Source organism: Adiantum capillus-veneris, chromosome 4 (genome assembly GCF_014529385.1).
Source record: "Adiantum capillus-veneris isolate H3 chromosome 4, ASM1452938v2, whole genome shotgun sequence".
NCBI lineage: Eukaryota > Viridiplantae > Streptophyta > Polypodiopsida > Polypodiales > Pteridaceae > Adiantum > Adiantum capillus-veneris.
In genome coordinates this window covers 105,063,465-105,086,439 of record NC_140934.1, presented here as the reverse complement: position 1 = coordinate 105,086,439, position 22,975 = coordinate 105,063,465, and the positions used below count along the sequence as shown (strand labels likewise).

The following is a 22,975-nucleotide window of genomic DNA, read 5'->3' as shown; positions in this document are numbered from 1 at the left end:
TACCAAGCTCTGTTGGTTTCTTCAGTTCCCACTCTGAAACTTGGCTTTTCTTCATCTCCCCACAGACCGAAGATCAGAGGGTTGTCTCTGTCAGATTCTCCACGAGAACCCATGTGTACTAAAAGGATCGGATCCTTCGTAGAAGAAGAATCATTCTGAGCTCTAATAACACTATTGCAGACTTGGACACTCCAAGAGAGCAATCAACAGCAATACACAAACAAAAACTGCAATATCATTGAGCTTAGAGAGAGAGAGAGAGAGAGAGAGAGAATGGTGGAGTAGCGAGCCAAGACGCACTGGCCCCAAAGACTGGTGCTCCTCTCGATATTTCTTTATTATTTCACTACAACTCCCAAGGGTCTAACTCTCTCTGAGATTCTACGTCCAAATGCTCTCCATAAGTGGCCCTCTGGGCAGAAATAAACGTACAAGGGATGCCCAAAATGTAATGTGCAGCGGAAGTGAATGATGGTGTATGGCTCAAAATGAGTGATCAGTGAGTGCTCAAGGTTCCTTTCACTTAGCGGAAGGGAGAGCTTTTCGTACTTAGAGAGAGAATGTGCAATGACCAAAACAAGAGAGTGGAAATTGTGAGTGCAAAGTGCATGAGAGTGCTAGAGAGAGAGAGAGAGAGAGAGAGAGAGAGAGAGAGAGACGATACCAAATGGGGTCCCAAAGCCCCCTCCAAGGGCCCCCCTCTCTACTGCTAGAGAGGTATTTGATTTAGATTGCACAAGGTCTGGTACAATACTCCTAAATACTGTGATACTTGACTAAGACGATGTCGACGACGACGATGATGCTAATGGGCTGAAATCTGAGAATGTTGAATGTGCTACTGGTAGTCTGCCACGGCTGCAAGGCAAAGGCTGATCTGCTACCCCCAAGACCTGCAAGGGCTGGGAACTAGAGATCGTTGGCTGATCTCTGGCTGGTCTTGAAAACGTTAATTGATGGGACTGGATCTGGAAAACGCTGGCTGATGAAGACTGATCTGGAAACACTCGCTGATTTGAGGATCAATGCAGAGAGGGTCTGCTACAGGTGCTATGGGTTTGGCGAGGCTAAGGGCTGATCTTGAAAACGCTGATGCACAAGGCAAAAACGCTGGCGCTAAGAAAACGTCAGAGACTGCAAGTCATGCGGGTTCTGCAAGTGCTACCTGGTTCAGCCTCCAACTCTAGCGCCCCCCTGGCATTCCTTATATAGGTGCAAGAAGGTGGGTCGAGCAGCCTGGCGGAGATCTCCACGATTTGGGAAATAATAATAAGTCACTTATTATTAAATAAATGCCAAGTAAGCGGTGGTTCCCACGCGCGGTCGGAACTGGTACATGCAGTGGAACTACTCATGTTGGATACTGAGTCATGATGCTAATGCTATGGGTTGTGCAATCAAAGGGTATGAAACTACTACAAGTGCCTGGACATGCACGGCCTGCGTACAGACTCACAAAGGTGCTAGATCAGCTACCTAAACCCTGGAAGTAGGTACAGCTTGTCCACATGCACATAGGGTTAGATGTGCACGTGACATCCCCCCCTTTTCAAGGTGAGGTACTGGAGTCTGGTACCGAGCTGTATGGCTTCTGTAAAGTCCGCCAACAACTCCTGTTTTGGGATCCTGCGAAGTACTCTTCGCCGGCCCACTCTGTTGCATGGGTCGCGCAATACTTCAACTTTAGGAAATTCTGCAATGCTTGCTTCTTTGGGTCGCGCCGAAAGCGACACTAAATAATTCATTGCGGCTCCAATGCTTTAACTTCGTCTATGATCTCGGGATCATCTTCTTCAAGAATCTCCACTGAGGAATATCTCTGAAACCACTTGAAACACAAAACCATAAACATATCCGTTTCATGTCGAGTGATTGGAAAAGGACTATTCTTCCTAAAATGACTGTGCATGAAATGCAAATGAACAAAGTGACAGAGTCCCAAACCGTTTACCAAATGCATGCCAAAAGTGAGATCTAAACTTGACCATCGTGCTCGTGCTTTTTCTGTGACTGTGTCATGCCAAGGAATGAACATGCAAAATCGACTGACAAAACGGGCAATCGTGAAACATTGTGAACTCCTTGAATGCAAACTCTTTATCTTTTCTAGAGTGATCTGCATACATCCGTGCTCATCCGTAAGTAAATCACGTGCATCATGCAATACATGCCTATGAAAAGGTAACACATATAGATGGTGACGAAAATATAAGAGACCGTTACGAATGAGAAACTCGAACAATACATATTGACTAATCATGTGATCAAGAGACACTTCCTGAATGGGTTCTTTGGATCTCGACTCGAGAGCCAAGATTGGTCCTGCGTGACTGATCGTATCTGCAATGAGGTTAGCTATACTAGAAACACAATCATCCAAACCACCAAATTGCTCACAAGACCGGAACCATCTAGCTTGACGGTCACCCCAAGGTGTACTCGGTACAAACTGAAGCAACGTGAAGGCTTGATGATCTTGACGAACAATCACTGTGCTTTCATGCAAAAAATTGTGTGTTGTGCTTAGGAGAAAGAATGACATAAAGAAATTCCTTTTCATGCAATGACTCATGCTTTTCTAGACTGTGGGACTGTGTACTGAGAGAAACAATCATACTTCATGTTTTATCCTCTTTCAACATGAGAGTGAGAGACTACTGGCAAAGACGGAATGTTCTTGTCATAGAGAAGAACCACGGGAGCTGCTCCTTCAATTGTGAGAGAGAGTGTCTTTTCTTTCCAATCAATTCACGGGTTATAACCTTAAACCACTTGATGTCAAAAATCAAATCACATCCTTTGAAAGGAGAATCCACAAATCTACGACGAAAACCGACATTTTGAACTAACATTGTCACATCGGGATATTCATGCGTGAAAGAAGAGTGCATACCAGGAGCAAAACCAGAGATCACAATGGAATCTATGGAAAGAGCTTCTAAACGTGCGCTCTTTACGAGAGAATTGCTAATCACATCATGCACACTACTCGAATCAAACAAGATCACAATGCATTGACTATTCACATGACCATAATACTGCATGAGAGACTCGTCTACATGATCATGAGAAACTTCGGACACATAAGTGTTCTCACTAAGTGCATGAACAGATGATGTGGATTCGGTGGGTTCTTTAAGTGCTTTCTTAGAACAAACTCATTTTATGTGACCTTTAGTGTGACATTCAAAACATATGCCTTCTCGTGCATATACCGCTCGTTCTTCAACAGTTAACCTACCACCTCAAATTCCTTGAGCAGATTTTTCATCAAGTGTTAACTTTGAGGTTTCTTGAGTTTAGCATTTCCTTTATCATCATTGTGAGAATTCTATCTCTAGGTGTAGAAGAAGATTGAGAAGAAGAATTACCGTCATGCTTACCATTGATCTTACCGTTCGGTTGATTCTGAGAAGTACTCGACTTGTTCTCCTTAGGCTTACCTTTGTTGTGCTTCGTCTCTTATGCCAGAGCAATTCTAACGGCATCATTGTAGTCCATAGGGCTGAAAACTTGCAAATTCAACTTGATGTACTCATCTAATCCGAAAAGGAAAACCTCCTTTCGTTCTACATCGGATTTGCGCGATTGGATGCCAATCTGCAAAATACGGTTAGAAAAAGACATAACAGGAGTGCCATTTTGTTTTAGACCACGCCAATCTTCTTTTAACCAATCTAGATACTGCGGTGGCATGAAGTGAGCCTCGAGCTTGTCTTGGAAGTCGCCTCAACTGAAAGAGAGGAAAATGCCTTTCTCGGCATGCTCAAGATGCTTAGCCAATTGTGATTCTTGCCAAGCTTGATACCAATTAATGGCATCATCTGCTACATACAAGGCAGCCGTCAAAACTTTACTGTTACGTGTTTTCTTGATAGTTGCAAAGTAAGCATTGATATTGATGCAACCAAGAATGAATCACAAACGCATCCATCTTACCATCATACTTACTGAATGTCAACTTCTCAGTGACTGGATTGTTGGAATTTTCGTCTCTACCTGTGCTACATGATGACTCACCAACCTCCTAGAGTGGCTCGGTCTTCGAGGAGAGTACATGTAGGACCAACTCCTGCATGCGTTGGTCTCTCTGCGCCTCTCGCTCTAATTCCATAGCCGCTCGCTTCTCTTCAGCCGCTATGCGTTGAGCCTCGCATGCTTGCTCACGCTCGAGCTCCACAAATGCCCTTCTTTCTTCGGCTGCTAAGCGTTGAGCTTCGTGTGCTTACTCACGCTCAAGCTCCATAGTTGCCCTTCTTTCTTCACGGTCGTGGTCCATGGTTGTAGCATCATCTTCATCATCGACTTGACCAAAGCCTCCATAGGATTTGGTGATTTGGTGCAATCCATGGCGTAGATGGGGATGGGGGAGGATCGGGGAACAATCCTCCTGGTGTAAAAACTTCGTCTACTCTAACTCCACTCTCATCATCTTCACGCAAAGTATCCATTCCGCTTCGGGTGATGACCATGCACTGAGTTCTTGGGTACTCGAGGTTCTTGGAATCTGCAGGTTCTAGAGGGTCATGAGGTTCTTGAGTACTTGGGTGCTCGGGGTTCTTGGGGTTCTTGAGTACTCGGGGTTCTTGGCTTGCAATCTACGTTTAAGAAGGCTTTTCCCTTACCCAAGCTCCTTCCTGTGGCGGCCTTGCGCTCACACCAAGGTTGCTTTTTCCCACCTCACGTCAATTGCTGGCGCTAAGTGCAAGGTCTGCTCTCAATGAGTGGAAAAGAGGAACGAGAGGAGGCTAGGACAAGCCCTTCTTTCTTGGGTTACCTGCCACTCTTCAAAAACACAAATTAGGGATCAACAAGCCCAAGTGGTCTTGGGCTACGTGCGACCATAACAAGCAAAAAAAATTCTTGTGGTTCTTTCCTTGAGTGATGATACCGAACACTACCAAAGAGCTCTGATACCAATGTAATGTGCAGTGCAAGTGAATGATGGTGTATGGCTCAGGATGAGTGATCAGTGAGTGCTCAAGATTTCTTTACTTAGCGGAAGGGAGATCCTTCCGTACTTAGAGAGAGAATGTGCAATGACCAAAACAAGAGTGGAAACTGTGACTGCAAAGTGCATGAGTGCTAGAGAGCAAGAGAGAAGAGACGACACCAGATGGGGTCCCAAACCCCCCTCCAAGGGCCCCCCCTCTCTATTGCTAAAGAGGTATTTGCTTTAGATTGCACAAGGTCTGGTACAATGCTCCTAGATTGGGGTACTTGACTACGAGAATGTCGACAACGACGATGTTAATGCGCTAAAATCTGAGAATGCTGAATATGCTACTTGGAGTCTGCTACTGCTGCAAGGCAAAGGCTGATCTGCTACCGCCAAAGGTTTGCAAGGGCTGGGAACTAGAGATTGCTGGTTGTCCTCTGGCTGGTCTTGAAAACGCTAACTGATGGGGCTGGCTCTGAAAACACTGGCTGATGTAGCCTGATCTGGAAATGCTGGCTGATTGAGGATCAATGCGGAGAGGATCTGCTACAGGTGCTATGGGTTTGCGAGGCTAAGGGCTGATCTTGAAAACGCTGATGCACAAGGCAAAAACGCTGGTCTTGTTGCTAAGAAAACGCTAGAGATTTCAAGTCATGCGGGTTCTATAGGTGCTACCTGGTTCTGTCTGGAGCTCTGGGTGATCTACGTCTTCTAGCGCCCCCCTGACATTCCTTATATAAATGCAAGAAGGTGGGTCAAGCAGCCTGGCTGGGATCTCCACGATTTGGGAAATAATAATGTCACTTATTATTAAATAAATGCCAAGTAAGAGGTGGTTCGCACACGCGGTTGGAATTGGTTCACATGCGGTGGAACTGCTCATGCTGGGTACTGGATCATGATGCTAATGCTATGGGTTGTGCAATCAGAGGGTATACAGCTACTCTTAAGAGCCTGGACATGCACGGCCTGCGTACAGGCTCACAAAGTTGCCAGAACACTTCCTAGGCTACCTAAACCCTGAAAGTAGGTTTAGCTTGTCCACATGCACATAGGGTTAGATGTGCAGGTGACACAAAAGCACAGCTCCATAAGCACTTGATCCAATAGCACTACACCCTAGAGCACTACACCCAAGAGCATCTCCTCAAAAGCCCCACACGGAAGCTGCTACAAAATGCCATCACAAATTACAAAAAACTGTACAACCTACCATGCCAGCATTGCAACGCAATTTACCGAAATCCATACAACTGCCACATCAGCATGTCAATGTGCTTTATGAAAATCAATCCCAAAGATCAAGCTTTTGATAAATTTGGGCTAGGCCCCTCACCCGGTGCTCATAAGTTCTTTAAGTTGGTAGGGTTTCAAGTCTTTAATCCCTAACCCTGCTTAGGCCCCTCGGCCCATCTTTTTGGGTTCAATTCTTCAAGTTTCAATTCCTCTTGTCCACTCGGCCATTTCTCTCCCAGTTGGGCACGCCACGTCATCACTGTGTGACACCACCAGATTTCTAGTCAGGTGGTCATTGCTGTAACTAGCTTCAACCAGGGAGAGCCTTGTGAGCCGCAAAGGGGCAAAAGAAGCTCCCTGCAAATGATTTGGACCCATGTGTTGGAGTTCAAGTTATCGGTGTTTGAATTCGTGGGTCAGAGTTCAAGGCACATGCATCTGGCAAGGAACCAACGCGACATATAAAAACACTATGGATATGTACACAAATTTATTTTGTTGGGATTATGGACAAGATGTGTTTCAAAGTTCATTGTTTAGGAATGTTTGACGTGATGTGTTCACAGTTCACGAATGGGGATTCTTGGACGTACTGTGGTCTACATTTCAATCTTCCATGAGGCTTGGGTTTCTAAAAGCTAGCTCTTGACATGGAGGTTGCAGCCTACGATGGTACATGGTAGGCTATAAGTCCTTGAGGCAATACTTCTAGTCTCTTCTTCTTTTCAAGAGCTTTGTCAAACTCTTTCTGCGAGTACAATTTCCGCTTTTCTGTGTTAGATTTACACCACTCTCTTCGAGAATATGGTCGATCATTATGCCACAGATACAGATTTTGCATATATTTTCACACGGATACGAGATGGGGAGACAGTAGGGCTGGATACTCCCTTCGGGAAGGCTACTTGATGAGAAAGACTATGTTGTGCGTTACATAGCCGTTGAGGGAAAAGGTTATAACTGAATGCCACTGTCCACCTTTTACGGATCACCGCGGCATTGCTACCACCATGAAGGGGGTAGAGAGATACTTCTTTTGGCCGAGACTCAAAAAAGGATGTGGAAGAGTTGTGCGCAGTATGCTAGAAGGTCAAGTTTGACAGGCATAAGGCACAGGGATTGTTACAGTCTTTACCCATACCCACCCATCCCTAGGAAAGTATTGCAATGGATTTCATTTTTGATCTCCCGAGAACACAGAATGATCACGATGATTTTTCGATTACATGGCACGTCTGAGGCGATTGTCTCCGACAGAGACCCCAGATTTATGAGTTTGTTTTGGAAGGCAATTTGGGAGAACATTGGCACGCGGTTGCAGCTCTCATCATCGTTCCACTTGCAAACTGACGGGCAATCTGAGATTGCCAATTCAATGGTTTTAGATTTATTGAAGCCTTGTATCTCGGATCAGAAGACTCAATGGGAAAAGAACTTACCTTTGGTGGAATTTGCATACAATAACACGATACACTCTTCAACGGGGAAGACGCCATGTGAGATTGTTGAAAGTGCTGCGAAGGTTCCATCCTTCTTGAGCACGAAAGATTAGATATTTGAAGCGGATGAATATTCGCGAGATTTGGATACGGCTATTGCCAAGGTTCGCGAGACTTTGCAGGAGTCTCAAGAACGACAGAAAAAGGCAGCGGATCGCCATCGTCGTGACTTGAAATTGAAGGAGGATGATTGGGTGCTCTTACGTTTTGAGAAGGCACGCCTACGAAAGAAAAAGGGAAAGGAGAGGCTTTTTTCCAAAGCTTAGTATGCGATACTAGGGACCTTTCCAGATCACTGACAAGATAAATGATGTCTCCTTCCGATTGAAATTGCCAGATACTTGGAGGATTCACAATGCATTGCATGTGAGTCTCTTGAAACCTGTTAAGGGTGATGTGCCTGATGATGGGGAGCCTGATGAGCAACCCGCAGTGGAAGAAAACGAGGAGACCCTTGTTCCTGAACAGATTTTGGCACATACGGATACGAAGAAAGGTAAAGTCCGAAGGCGGTTCTTGGTTAAGTTCAAGAACTTTCCTGCATTTGATGTGAAGTGGATGGAGGAGGAGGACCTAGCAGATACTCCTCGGATTGTGAAACTTTACCTCGATGTTTTGGTTTAGCATAGTCTACTCCAAACGGAACCCAGAAATTCAGCTTGGCCGAAGATCTGGTGCAATGGGATGCACAAGAGGGGAGTTACTCCGCTGCTTTGTCGACAGATGCCTTGATTTTGATACTAAAGTCACTGATGTCTCTTTGAGCTTCAGGGATACTGAGAGCTGACAGTATTTTGCTGGATGACTTTATGAAATGGAATTCCTGATAATGATACTGATTTGTTCTTGACTTCTTTTGAGTGCAGGAACTGATAGCCGAAATGACTGCAGCATTTTGGTCTGATTGATCTCGAATAGACATGGTTGCAATAGGGATTAGTCAATCGGACATCGATGAGGTCCCGATTGGACCTAGATGTGATTGCTAGCTACATTGCCAATAAATCATGGTCTAAGATCCGAATGAATGTTGAATGTCATGTGATGTCATGTGATGTCTGGTGATGTCCTGTGATGTGACTGTCGATTTTGTACATGTGCTAGATGTGTGTTCCTAGTACGTGGGTACTAACAGTCAGTGTCTGCTAAGACGGTTTATGGCTTTTGTCGGTTTTGCAGGCGTAATCGGGGTCGATTACAATGCTTTCTAGAGGGGGGTATGTCACAAAGTGATGACGTGGCTACGGACAGCAGAAACCCTAATTTCTGCCAGAAATCCTAAAATTCCTGCAAACCCTAATTTTCGGAAATGGCGAAGGCTAGGAAAAAAAATTAAATTAAATGATGAGTGACACAAATTTTTCTTTTTCTCTATGCAATGAGAAAGAGAGAGAGAATGATTTTGCTTTCAAGTTTTGACTCTCTGTGAGAGAGAGAGAGAGAGAGAGAGAGAGAGAGAGAGAGAGAGAGCAATTGCTTTTGATTTGAAGCTTTTGGGGCTCTACTTTTAGGCATCCCTTGTAACCTTTAAATTAGTGGTGAGGGCCTCACTTCTCAGAGCATCTGGACGCAGAGTCTGAGAGTGAATCCCGACCCACTCTCTTGTACTTTGAACTGATTAATATAAAAAGAAATACCGAAAGGGGCGCCAGTCTTTGGGGCCAATATCTCTAGGCACGGAACTCCGCCGGCCAGTGCAAATCTATTGTGATCTGTGAATTGTTTTGAAGTGGTTATTTGGTGTTGTCGCGGATGATTCTTGACTTGGAAATATACTTTGCAAATTTTGGGTCCTTCGCAAAATTGAGCATCATCTTTGTTGCATCGCCAATCAATTGACGACGCTCCATCTCTCGTCGCTTCGCCTGAGTAGGCCGAGGCGGGCCATACTCTGCGGAAATCTTCGTTGTGATCCTTGCCCGCATCTCCAGATGCAGAGGGAGTCGCTTGCGTGAAGCCATAGGTGCCGCGGAAAAAAAAATTGGGGATCGGATTTCCCGTAGAAGAGAAATCGGTCGTGCTCTGATACCACTGTAACAGACTTGGTCACTCCAAGTCAAGAATCGATCACCACAACACCAAATAACCACTTCAAAACAATTCACACATCACAATAGATTTGCACTGGCCCGACGGAGTTCCGTGCCTAGAGATATTGGTCCCAAAGACTGGCGCCCCTTTCGGTATTTCTTTATGTATTAAATCAATGTCAAAGTACAAAGAGCGGTTACGGTTTCACTCTCAGACTCTGCGTCCAGATGCTCTGCAGAGTGAGCCCTAAACCGTTTACTTAAAGATTACAAGGGATGCCGAAAAGTAGAGCCCCAAAAGCTTCCAGCTCAAAAGCAAAATTCTCTCTCTCTCTCTCAAGAGAGCAAAAATAAAGCAAATCAGCTCTCTCTCTCTCTCCAATTCAACTTGCGTAGCCAAAAGCCTCAAAATTGCCTCGCTAGGAAGGCTGCTTTTCAGCTCCGCGTTTGCCGGAAATCCGTACGCTGGCCACGTGGCATTTTCTGCCGCCAAAATCAAGGTTTCCACCACTTTAGGATTTCAACTAGCAGTTAGGGTAAGGGTTTCCAGAAATTAGGGTTTCTACAATTTAGGGTTTCTAACATAAATTAGGGTTTGCAAGAATTAGGGTTTCTGTAGATTAGGGTTTCTACTATCGGTAGCCACGTCATCACTTTGTGACACACTCTCTCTCTCTCTCTCTCGCGCGCACGTGCTTCCGCACACGCGCACTCACACTAACCACCTCTTCATGGACGGAAGGAACATGTTTTGGAGCCCCCGACTCCGCAACATGCGAGTGCTCCCTCTCCTGCTGAGACGCATGAAGTACTTGGGCTTGAGCCTCAATAGGCTCCACGGGCTGTGTGAGTTGCCTTGATTGCTGACACTAGTGGCGCTTGCAAAAACTCCATAAACCTTGGGTTCTGCACCAATCTGGAAAACACGTTCACAACAGCAACTAACTGAGTCCTGAACGAACTGAGTCCTGAACGCATCATCTTCAAGTTGCCCAGTCATAGAGCCCTGCACTATGGGAACATTCACATCAACAGAGGTACAAACAGACGCGGACGTGAACTCTCGCCAACCTCATAAACACTGTAGGAATTTCCTGCCTATCCTTCGAAGAGGAACCCTCTTCCATAATGCCCTTTCCTTTGTCGGCCATACTGTAATCCCGCGTTCCGGTACTCTGTCTTCACCAAACCAGCCAAGGCTCACTTCTTGAGGAAAAAGTGATTCTATCTGTTATGTCCCGCTCACAAGAGAGGGGATCTAGCCCAGATGTCGTCGGGATGGGCGTCAAGTGTCCGGACGGACGTAGTGTGAACACGGCCAGTGTGGCCGGCCATTATTATAAAAGGGAAGCCAAGGCCTCATTTGCAGTTATCGACCCCCACTGGCAGAGTGCCAGTGGTTAGCCCGCGAGGCTAGGAGTGCGCGAGGTCACCTCGAGGAGGTGAGGCAAGGTGGTATGGGACGCTCAGTCTTACAGGTGCATGCGTACGTTCTTGGACGCAGGCCCCAACACGGGGGAGCTGCCGGATGGTGGCTATGGTCGGGTGGTTTGTCCGACGCGTGTCTATAGGCGGTCCGTGTAGCCGGGAGATCCACTCCCTGTGTTCGTTTCATGGTATCAGAGCCGGTTTGGCTACTAGTAAACCTCGTGCACACCTATGGAGCATTTTTCGAGTTGGGCAAGCTGTTTGATGTAACTATTGATCTATGTTCGTTGTTTTCTTCTCTTATGTAAATGAGCATGTGAGATTTACACTTATTCTTGCTGATTTTTACTGACGAAAATCACAATTTGAGTTCTGTGGTGGCGTTTTTACTGGTTTTTGGCAGAAAAATCAGACTTCCATGTTTAATTCAGTATTTTTGCTGATTCTACCTGAAGTGCAAAGGTTGGAAAGCAATTTTACTGATTTTTCGAAGAAAAAACAGAGGTTCTCTTGTGATTCACAGAAAAAGCAGCAAGGAGTTGCACTGTCATATTTCTGATTTTTGGATGAAAGTCGGGAACCACCTAATTTCAAAATCAGCAGTCCTGGATTGGATGATTTTCGGTGAAAATCAGACCTTTCATTGTTCTCTTGCTAGCGTAAAGAGAGAGTACACTTCTCTGCTGGAACCTCTCTTGCAAGCAGGAGAGAGAGTAGCGTGTTCACAACAGCCAATGTGGCTGTAGAGAGAGAAACTCTCAGAAGACAGAACCGATTGCGCAGTATTGCAAGCGAGAGAGTGAATCAGCGTGGCTGTAGAGAGAAAGAGAGAGAGAGGACAGAGAAATTCTCAGAAACCCAATAAGTACTCTACGTGGAGAGGGCAGCAGACTCCAGCGTGGAGGAAGTATGGGTTTGCCTCGCGAAGTCGTGCGCACGTGTCCTCTCCCTCTGCATGTATGAGAAACTCGCGCTTTCTCTCTCTCGAATTTTTACGCTACCCAATTTCTTTTAAACTTTAATGGCCCTTTATTTTAAAGTGGCCAGGACATTTTGGGTTTTTTTTAAAGTATGGTCTGAAACCTGTGATTTATTAAAACCTCACCTACAGAAACTTGCAGAGCTTACAGAGAACTCAATTTTGGCTCTCCTGCTCCTCTCTCAAGTATGCTCTCTCCCACCTGCTCGTGCTCCCGCACTTCCGCCATCACCTGCTCGCCTTTGGATGCTCATGCCGACGCGTAGAGCTCCTCGAAGTTCGATTTTTCGCGATCGAAAAGTACAAAAAAGGCCGAGTTTCGCGTGAAACTTCCAGTTTTTCACGCACTTCGCCATGGATTCCTCCAGTTCGGATGTGCAGTGTGACGACGCGCCAGGTAATGTTCAAATTCCATTCACGCATGCTCTCTACACATGGACTACAAGTACTTTCCAGAGTTTCGACCAGTGTGTTACCGCTCTGGAAAACGCGAACATTCAGACGAACATTCGCTTGGCCTCTCTCGAAGGGGTCGTACAAGGGCTTAGTTCCCGGCTTACTACTTAAGAAAATACGGCTCAGTCGACAACTGCGCGTATTTTCGAGGGTGAAACCCATCTCCAGCAATTGCGGACGCCAGCAATTGCGGACGCAGATTGCTGCTTTTGGGCGTTCACAGGGTGGTCCCACTGCCACGATTCCGTACAAAACTACAAATTTCTCGGGTGAAGAGGAGTGTACGGAATTGGCCCTAAATAACTGGCTGCATCAGTGGACCACATATTTTGATCTTCATGGGGAGCATGATGAACGGAGGATTCAGACGATTCCTCTTTATCTGCGCAATAAGGCGCTTACTTGGTGGCGCGACATGACAAAGAAGCCTACGACGTGGGCTGATTTTTGTGTGAAATTCAAGAGGGATTTCGCCAAAATGGACCCTTTGAAAGCTTATGCCAAACTGTAGTCTCTTTCGATGAAAACTCTGTCTTTTGACAAGTATACGACAGCTTTCAAAGAGGCGCTCACCTTCTGCAAGGTGGATTCTACGCATGCGGTGCACATGTACTTGCTGGATTACATGAGGATTACCGTTGGGCCTTAATCAAAGACAAAGCCCCGACTGATGTCGAGGATGAAATGGCAAAGGCCAAGACGTTCCATTTGATAAATGGAGCAAACTATGAGAAGAAAAGAACTGCAAACCATCAATCCGGTGAGGGTGCTTGGAGGAAGTGACCCGGATTCCAGCATAAGTCCAAAATCACCGCCGAGATCTCAAGAGAAGAAGAAAGCCAAAAATGCTTCAGTTGATGATGCAGTAAAGAAGGGAGCTTGCTTCGGATGTGGCCAGACGGGTCACCAAATCAAGGATTGCCTTAAGAAGAAGAAGAAGATACAGAAACCGCAATGTCGTCCTTCGGTTCAAATTCACGAGATCTCAGGTAACTCTGATGTTGTTCAAGTTGAAATCCATCATTTAGCGCACAGTTCATGCACTATCTGTACTTTTAGCACAAAAGTGTTTGATAAGCACGATCTTCTCCGTTTCCCCGGGAAGATCAATGGTCATGACGTGACCGTACTCCTTGATAATGGAAGCTCACACAATTTTGTGGATGCAAAATTGGTGCAGAAACTGAGCCTGCGGACGCGGGATAGTGACCATGAGTATCGCGTGAAGATTGCTCGTGGCGAGGATACGGATGTATGGAATCGCATGGTTCCAGACTTGTCGCTCGAGCTGGCTGATGACAAAGAGAACCTAGATTTCCACATCATGCGCCTGGACAGAGCAGATGTTATTTTAGGAATTCCATGGTTTTATGATAAACAAGACTCATTGTATATAGACTATGTACATGACTCTTGTTTTTGTTAAGCAGGACATGCCTCATGTATCTGTGTCTCTTTATAATCAGAAGTCTGTAAATAATGGTTTTGCAATACCAATTCTTATTGCTTTGGAAATGTATAAAGAAATAAAGTCTTCTGATGTTGACTTTTATCAATGTGTACCATCTGCTTGGTTGGATTCATTAGTGCTTGGTACTTCTGTCACTGAATTTCGTAAAAATGTTTCATGTTCTTCTGTTGAACTTGGGGATTCTGACGAATCCAACCTTATCCGAGAAATCATGACTGATTTCGAGGATGTTTTTCCTGATGATCTACCTCTTGGCTTGCCGCCTTCGAGAAGAGTAGATCATGGCATTGAGATGGTGGCTGGTAGCGAACCCTTCTCAAAGCAACCCTATCGTTTTAGTAAAACCGAGGAGGACGAGATTCAACGACAGCTGAAAGATTATCTCGACAAGGGTTTTGTTCGGCCAAGTAGATCTCCGTAGGGAGCGCCAATGTTACTTTCTCGAAAGAAGGATAACACTATGCGCTTCTGCGTCGATTACAAGGGGTTGAACAAGCTCATTGTCAAGAACAAGTATCCGCTCCCACGCATGGACGATCTGATAGATCGGCTCCACGAAACGTTATATTTTACGAAGATAGACCTGCGATCAGGCTATCATCAGATACGGATCAAACTGGAAGATATTCCTAAGACAAGTTTCCATACACGTTACGGTCACTATGAGTTCTTGGTCTAGTCTTTTGGTTTGACCAATGCTCCAGCTACGTTTCAGCAGATGATGAATGATCTGCTGATACCATTTTTAGGCAGCTTCGTTGTTGTATTTCTTGATGATATCTTGATCTACAGCCGAAGTTTGTCTAAGCACCTAGCGCATATACGCACTATTTTCGAAGTACTGAGAACTAAGCAGCTTTACGCCAAGACTTCTAAGTGTGAATTCTTTAGGAAAGAGCTTCTGTACTTGGGTCACATCATTACTCGCGATGGAATTCGCGTTGACCCTAAAAAGTTGGATAAAGTGCGAAATTGGCCCATTCCGAAGAATGTACGCCAAGTAAAGTCCTTTTTAAGCTTTACTGGATTCTTTCGCAAGTTTATCAAGGATTACTCTAAAGTTGCTGCTCCACTTACGCAACTTTCAAAAGGAGGGGTGAAAGGACCAAAGACTTCGGGTCCTCATTGTAAAGGTAATCCCCCTGTTGTCTGGAATGAGCGTCTCGACGAGAGCTTTCGGACACTAAAGCACTTGGTGACTACTGCGCCAATATTGCATATTGTGGATCCTAGCAAACCGTTTGTGGTACGAAGGCTTTGGCAACAGATTCGGAAGGAAAAGAGCAGATTGGAAAGAGTCAACCCCATTCTTTGAAGGCCGATGAAGAGCGGGAAGCCTCGAAGCCCATAGGCATTGTAACAATTGTGAAGAGAGGGGTCATTACTAGAGTAAATGTCCCTTGTGGAGAGCGCAGTCAGTCACAGTGACTCAAGCACCTGCCTTTATTCATAGATGGAGATCCCATAGGTCGGTTATCCTTGGAGCAGTAGAAGGATTTAACTTTTATTGACTCTCGAGATTAGATCATTGGCAGTGGTGGAGTTAGGCACATGACTTCTTCTTGTGAATTGATGTACGATCTGGGGCAATATGAAGTGTCACTTATGTTTGGAGACACATCAATGGCTGTACATAGTGAGGGGGCTATGGAGCTTATTCCAGACGACAAAGGGGGGATGTACATCTCCCATGTTCTTTATGTGCCTTGTCTAGGTTACAACATTATGTCAATGTATGAGCTTTGGAGAGTTGGCATAGTAGTTATATTTGAGGAGCATAGGGTGTCGATTCAAGATAAAGCTTCTCGCCTCAAAGTCAATCAGAGTACAATAGTATGTGGATTGTACCGACTTGATCCTCTTCCTTCAGATTTGGACTCACACCGAGCAAAGTTTCCTCTCATGCAGATTACTTCGGACTAGATGTTGCATGGTGTGCCAGCCGCGAGTGGTTGAACTCACGATGAGCAACAGAGTCCTCCAGTTGATACGGCCCAAATGGTGGAGATACTTGAGTACGTATGGGTTACTCTCCAAGATTGAGGCAGATTAATTTTGCTACGGGATGTGCAAGCCAATGTCGACACTCGTAAACACCACTTACATTGCAAAATTGACCTCAGCCCACTCATTGAATCACATACAACTAGAAGAATGGCCCTTTCTTTAAAGCCTCAAAAATTGAAACCAAAGGGCATCATGTGCCAATGGAAAAAAACAGACTGAATAAACTTTTAAGCACTTCAAACAACTGAACTGAAAGAGATGCACGGCACACGAGACACGAAGTCCTCTTTCGGTTATATTTCTTCAACAACGACAGCACACCCGCTTTGCATCTCCGCGCGAGAGCATGCCAAAGAGTGAGCCTTAGGTTCGTATCTAAAGGCCCTTGGCAATCCAAAAGCTTATAGCCTAAAAGCATGTGATCTCCAAAAGCTAGCGCCCCACGGGCTATCTGCTCAAACTGCCATGTCAGCCATCTGTCAGCGCAATTCATGGAGGTGTCGATACAACTTGCCACGTCAACGCAATTAGCAGGCTCTCATACTACAAGCCACATCAGCATGTCAGCGCAATAAGCGGGCTTCATCACAGCAACCACGTCATCATCTCCACGCTGGGTCTTTTCTGTGAGTGGGTGTGTGTGCCTTTTGTCGTTAGGCCCCATCAAACAGGGTCCCTCAAGTTGTTGGGAATCCTAACCAAACTTAATGATTGGGCCACTGGGCCAAATTCTATAAGTTAATGTGAACCTCGTCTTCATCTGCTTCTCCTAGGATTTAGGCCCCTCGATCGAGATCTGCAAGTTGATTAGGGTTAGGCTCAGAGAGCCCTAACCCACTAGGTCTTCAATGGCTTGACACGTCGGCCATTTGTGACATCTGCCCCTCTTGAAAGAAGAGTAATCATCCGCGATTACATTATGTCTGCGAAACAACTCAAGTTAGCTCAAAAATATCCAAGGGTCAATCCCGAGGGTCGTTCAGTTTTCTCATTCCATATCAGAGATCTTGATATTCTAGCGAAGTGAAATTAACCATCATACTAAAACATAGAATTCAACATGGAAACTAGCTATGCTCAATTGATAGGTCTTAATAAAAATACATCCAAGTCACGAAAGAATGAACATGTGTGCATTTAGCCTTAGTAAGTTGATTAAGAATCATTTAAAATCCACCCTATGAGCTCTCTATTACATAAAAGCATATGTAATCAAGATAAATTTTTGCACATATCTATGTGCCCACGATCTCCAAAGCAACAACCATTTCATGTGACTGTAAATAAGAACATGAAGGCACAATGTGACTATCATTAACATCAAACAAGGATCTCAACAGGCCAAAGAACATATGATAGTAGAACATTGGAAATTTATAGAAATCATTGAACACAATAGAGATGGGCATATTTTTGCCTTGTTGAGGGAACCCATGGTAGTAGACACTTTGTCATTAGCACGGAGCCTTTGAACAAGTTACAATGGATAAGCAAAAATGAGTGACCATCATACACGATTTACTACTTGGCTGGCTGGAATTTGATGAATAGTCAAGTGTAATGTAATAAAAAGCAGGTCACAAGCCGCGTTCATGAGGCCAATCTCGACATTTATCATTTCAAATGTATTTCTTTTTTTCAAAAAAAAAAAGTAATAGAAAATTCTAATGATTGGATTAGTATGTTGAAGACTGAGCAATCCAAGTACAGCTCACTAAACGAGCCGACTATCATGAAAAGGCCTGAAGATCAAACAACTTACTATAGTGTATCTGGAGGCCCGATGATGGTCACATTCCACTCAAAGATGTTAGAGTCATCTACAAGGCCAGCAGAAAATCCTTCCACAGGGCGCCTCGACAGGTCTGGCTTGTCCAAGTTTTCAATTGCAATTGAGCTCTCTCTCTCTCTCTCTCTCTCTCTCTCTCTCTCTCTCTCACACACACACACACACACAAACACACGTCACAACAAAAGTACTAACTTTCAGATGTTTCTCTCTCTCACTCTGACACACACGTTAAACGCAACAACAAAAGCTTGCCACCTTTGAGCTGCTTTCGGAGCAGGAGGCTTGCTTGACTGTCAGCCATGGAAGCCACAAAAGGCCTGTGGAACGCCGGAGGAGCGATGGACGACGGGGAATTGAGAGAGAAAAGAATAGATTAGTGGTGGCTTTTTATAGCGATAAAATCAAAAGCTCTTTGTCCCTAACATTTCTTGGCATAAAAATGTTTCAAGTGCATTACACCTTTTTGGCCTTCCGAAGGTCATAGGAGAGAGGGTAAAGAATTGGTGCACTTTCTGGACCCTTGATTAAGAATCATGGATTGACGACACATGTAAGGTGAGTTTGTTTTGTAATGTATATGGGTTTTTTCATCATTTCAAGTTGTCCCTTCTTTTAATACTCAATTGACTTCCTTGTTTTATAAGATTATATTTTCTTTTTATAATATAAATGGATCTTTTTATCATTTTAATTTGGTCCCTTTATTTAATGCTCACTTGACTTTTTTTTTTAAAAAATCCTTGTTTAGTTTATAAGTTTTATTATGGTTATATTTTCTTTTACTTTCTTGTCAACTTTTTGATTTAAAACATTTTTTTTTGTAATTTTTTTTTTATTTACAGATAATTTTTAACTAAAATTTTATAAATTGTCTTTAAATGAAAGAATTTTTTCACCATTAAGATTCTTTTTTCAACTTTTGATTTTGATATGCAAACATTGTCTTATTTCTTTAGTGCATGTATTATTATTAGGGATTAACTTTAGTATTTTTCACAACTAAGATTTTTTTTTCAAACTTTTTGTTTTGATATGTAAATGTCACGTTGTTACTTTAGTGCATGTGTTATTATTAGGGATTAGATTTAGACATTTTCAATATTCATTTTTATTCTAAAGATATTGTGGATTTCTTTCATTTAATAGCATGTATCATAGTATTGTGTAGTTTTTTTTAGTGATATATTTATACAAGAACTAGATCAATTCCTAAACTCTCACTAATATTTTATATGCTTTATGTTTTCATGAGGTCAATTAATATAACTCATACATAAGGCGTAAAGAAAAGCGAAGATTTTTGGTGGAATTCTTTTACCATTGAATTGAATTGTTGGATGTTCTCCATGTGGCATTTGCACATTTTTGGATTTAAATGTGTGCATATGAGAGTGCCCCCCCACTCTCTCACTTCGTTGGAGTCGAGGTAGCGCTCTCTCTCTCTCTCTCTCTCTCTCTCTCTCTCTCTCCCTTGTTTGGACTACATAAAGAGTCCTTAGTGAAGGATGGACTTTTGGGTGCAAATCTAGACCTTTGGAAAAAACTTGTCTATTAATGCCACATGACAAGCGATTGATAATTTTAAATTATTTTTTTAGGCCCTTGTGAGAGGTTGTTGATATTTGTGTTGTACCTCTGTCTTTAAAGAGAGGAATTAAGTTTTGTGTGAAACATTATTTTTTATGCCTTTGAAATATATTATAATGTAAATAGTTCATTGTTACACTTAAAAATAAACCAACATAATATTATATCTTGACATTACATGTTTAAAAATGATATTGTCACCTATTTTTCTCAAAGAGGCTTTCATCACTTCACACCATGCTAACTTATCTAATCTATACAATCAAGTTTGGTAGCATTGCTAGACCAAGATAGACCAAAAGCACGACTCTCTCTCTCTCTCTCTCTCTCTCTCTCTCTCTCTCTCTCTCTCTCTAGAAGTGAGTACTCCTACGTTTGTTGAACAAGGGCTAGCACCTCATGAAAAATAATGTCTACCATAAGCTTCCAATTTTGGTATCAAAGAATGCTTTGCAGTATCTTACATATATTTATGTTTGTTGCATCTTACATATGTTTATGTTTGTTATATCAAGAGGTTGTGTCATGCATCATTTTAAAAAAATGCAATAATAGGAAGAGAGTATTGATAGTGTTCCACTTGGAAAAGAATATAGCCCTACAAGAATAGAGGCAATGTTTCTTTGGCCGCAGCAACGCGCGGGTCACATACTAGTACATATTGAAAAGCCAAAAACTTTCAAATGTTCCGTGACAAATCTTCCCCATCGTGCATTTGTTTAGTTAGTGAATGGATCCTTTGTTAAATGAATTACCTTGACAATTTGTTTATTGTTGTAAAATGCATAAAGTACCTTTAGTATTTTGTTTTATTATTATTTTATGAGATAAGCATTGACATAGACATATTATATAGTAGAAAGACAAAAAGTTTGAAATGCTCACAAACATGTCTATGAATATAAACATGAAAGTAAATTCCAATGAGATTGTCATCATGATTTTTCACTTTCTTTTTTTTCTAGCAAATCGCACACATCCCTAATTTGAGCTATTGTATTGTATATTAGAAAAGAACACAACATTTACAACCGTTCAAAGGCTATGATGGTGGCAATTAGAGAACCTAAAAAACACCTTTGAAGACCACTCATCCCGAAAGACCAAGGCCAAATGGGAGCCTTACCCAACAAACTATATGTGGATGTTGCCATCGAGCAAAGAAGCCCCTACCACAACCCCCCCCCCCCCCCTTTTCCACCCCCCCTCCCTCCCGCCCTCAAGATCTCACCACTCGTTCACCAAGAGGGAAGGGGGAAAGACAACCTCCTCCCATATGCAATTATAGAGGAGCGAATTGGGGCCGAGAAGAGCAATAAGGGTTGCACCGCCAGGGGACCCCACCTAGGGCCATCCACGATGCCTATGGCTACCTCCCACAACTATCGTCCTCTCCATTGGTGCACTGCCACAACCTAGCATCCCTGCAAATACAAATCCCTCAAGCCTCCCTGATCTAGATCCACGAAAATCGATGATGCATTGTGTAGGACCCTCGCAAACCCTAAATAAACTTGTCTTATGTGCATTACACCTTAACAAGCTTGTCATTCTATGATAGAGGTATATTTGAGGATGATACATACCAACTAGAGGTCAAAACATTGAATGATCGTGTGAACTTCTTGTGTAAGGCCACAAGCCTTGAAGGTGCAAGCATAAGTGATTGCATCTAGTGAGAGGCCTCCTCGCATCCGGTTACAACATGCTAGAGCTTCCTTGTAACAACCATGTTGGGCATATCCTACAATCAAGCACACCAAGAGACGACATCCTAGAGAGTAAAAGTCTTCGTGCTTTTTCATGAGGGCACCACATGTAGCATACATATCGAGAAAAGAACCACCAAGGATGACATCTTTCTACAACAGCCCCTGAGTAGCAATCACATTGTGAATTCTCTCACGCATGTCAACGTCTTGCGTAAGATAGGGGCCATGTAACAAGCTTGCCATTTTATGAGAGGGGTATACGTGACGATGATAGATACCAACTAGAGGCCAAAGCAGTGAAAGTGCGCAAATGAGAGAGAGAGAGAGAGAGAGAGAGAGAGAGAGAGAGAGAGAGAGAGAGAGAGCGCTACTTAGAGCTCATTCATGCCACTCTTTCATATTCTTGCCAATGCAAATGATGAATTAATTTAAATGAAAGGGTGGTTTCTAAAAACTTGATAAGTCCATTGTGCACCCACCAAATCCCCCTATGATAATAGTAAGTGTTCTCCAGCCCACTTATACTTGAACTACTATTGTGAAGGAGGAGGTAACACTCCCCACATACAAATATCATACTGGAATGCGCTTGAGTAATTCGCTCTTGGCTATCAATTGTTCATTTTAAAAGTACACCATGGCTCTGATATTATGGAAATTTAAGATTGTTAATCGTTTTGAGATCCACCCATTCTTTTCTTTTTTTCAAAACTCACAATTGTGAGTATATTAAATTAGCTTAACCAAAAAGTTACAATTTTTTACAATATAGACATTTCGGCATCAATTGCCCTATTCCACTCATTAGAGTTCACTGGCTTTCCTATGGCCACAAACGCTTCCCTGCTTTCTTGTGAAAGTTCAGTGAACCTCTAGCTGTTTCCATTGCATTCTCGAATAGTAGACGTGTCCTGGACTTCCATATGTGTCTGAAGTAGAAGAATTTGACATTTTGCATGTCGATAAGTAGCGCTTGGCTCTTGAAAATCATTCCCCCTAGGAAGAGGTTGTTCTTGAAGAACCCTATCTTCCAGGTCTTTTGAACCCATTTGCAAATCTTTCTTGCCATGCCACATATTGTCGGGCACTCCTCACTAGCCATTCTACAGTGTGGTTACAGTATACATGTGGTAGTGATGTGTGTGAACACACTTAGGAATGTTGGGGCATTTTTTCCCTCAGTAGGAGGTTTTTTCCCCCGTGCATTGTATATACACCCATCACTCTAGGGCTATCTTATCTTTCCATTGCACACTAAGTAATATACTCTCTATTGTGTGCCTTGAGCTTCCTTCGTCTTCTCAACCTATGTGTGTTTCTTGCAACCCTAATTCCAACAATTGGTATCAGAGCAGGTTGTGTCCTCCCAGGCTTAGTGGCCAACAGCTCCAGCACATGCATGCTCACTTTCTTCGATTTCTATGAGCTTTGGCGAGTGTCATCAGGTCGACAAATACTTCGGGCCAATTCGTGCTCATTTTGGCCTCCGTTTCCACTACAGGCAGTGTTGCGCAAACAATTTTGTCATTTTGTGCAGAATTTTTATCAATACCATTTTCTGCATAGGTCCCTTATAATCTTCTACGGTTTGTGCTATATAGCACGTGTTGTTCTCGCTTTGTTTCTCCTCTTTTCGAGCAGTTTTCACATCAAGTGCAGCATTTGTCATGGCTAACAACAACACAAATGTGTTCAAGATGTTTGCTACTGAGAACAGATTGGATGGGGACCCTAAGGTGGACTTACATGATGCAACATGTCCTTGTGTCAAAGGTGTCTAGAATATTGTGCAGGGCATTGATGTACGTCTTGGTTTTGAGGATGTAGGCGATGTTGAGG

At 43.5% G+C, this 22,975-nt stretch overlaps 1 protein-coding gene across 2 annotated transcripts in view; it reads right to left on the bottom strand.

Annotated features, from left to right (window-relative positions):
- LOC147459736 (ubiquitin-conjugating enzyme E2 7-like) overlaps positions 1-18,251 on the bottom strand; it is a 37,156-nt gene extending 18,905 nt beyond the window's left edge. Inside the window, exons 1-2 of one of the 2 annotated variants that reach the window (XM_086510956.1) lie at positions 18,093-18,251; positions 17,808-17,910 (exon numbers count right to left, since the gene is read on the bottom strand). In XM_086510956.1, coding sequence (XP_086367082.1) covers positions 17,808-17,910; positions 18,093-18,138 — 149 coding nt within the window. In that variant the 5' untranslated portion in view covers positions 18,139-18,251. The remainder of the gene's footprint in view (positions 1-17,807; positions 17,911-18,092) is intronic. The other variant, XM_086510957.1, reaches the window with a different exon arrangement.
- Positions 18,252-22,975: the final 4,724 nt, after the last annotated feature.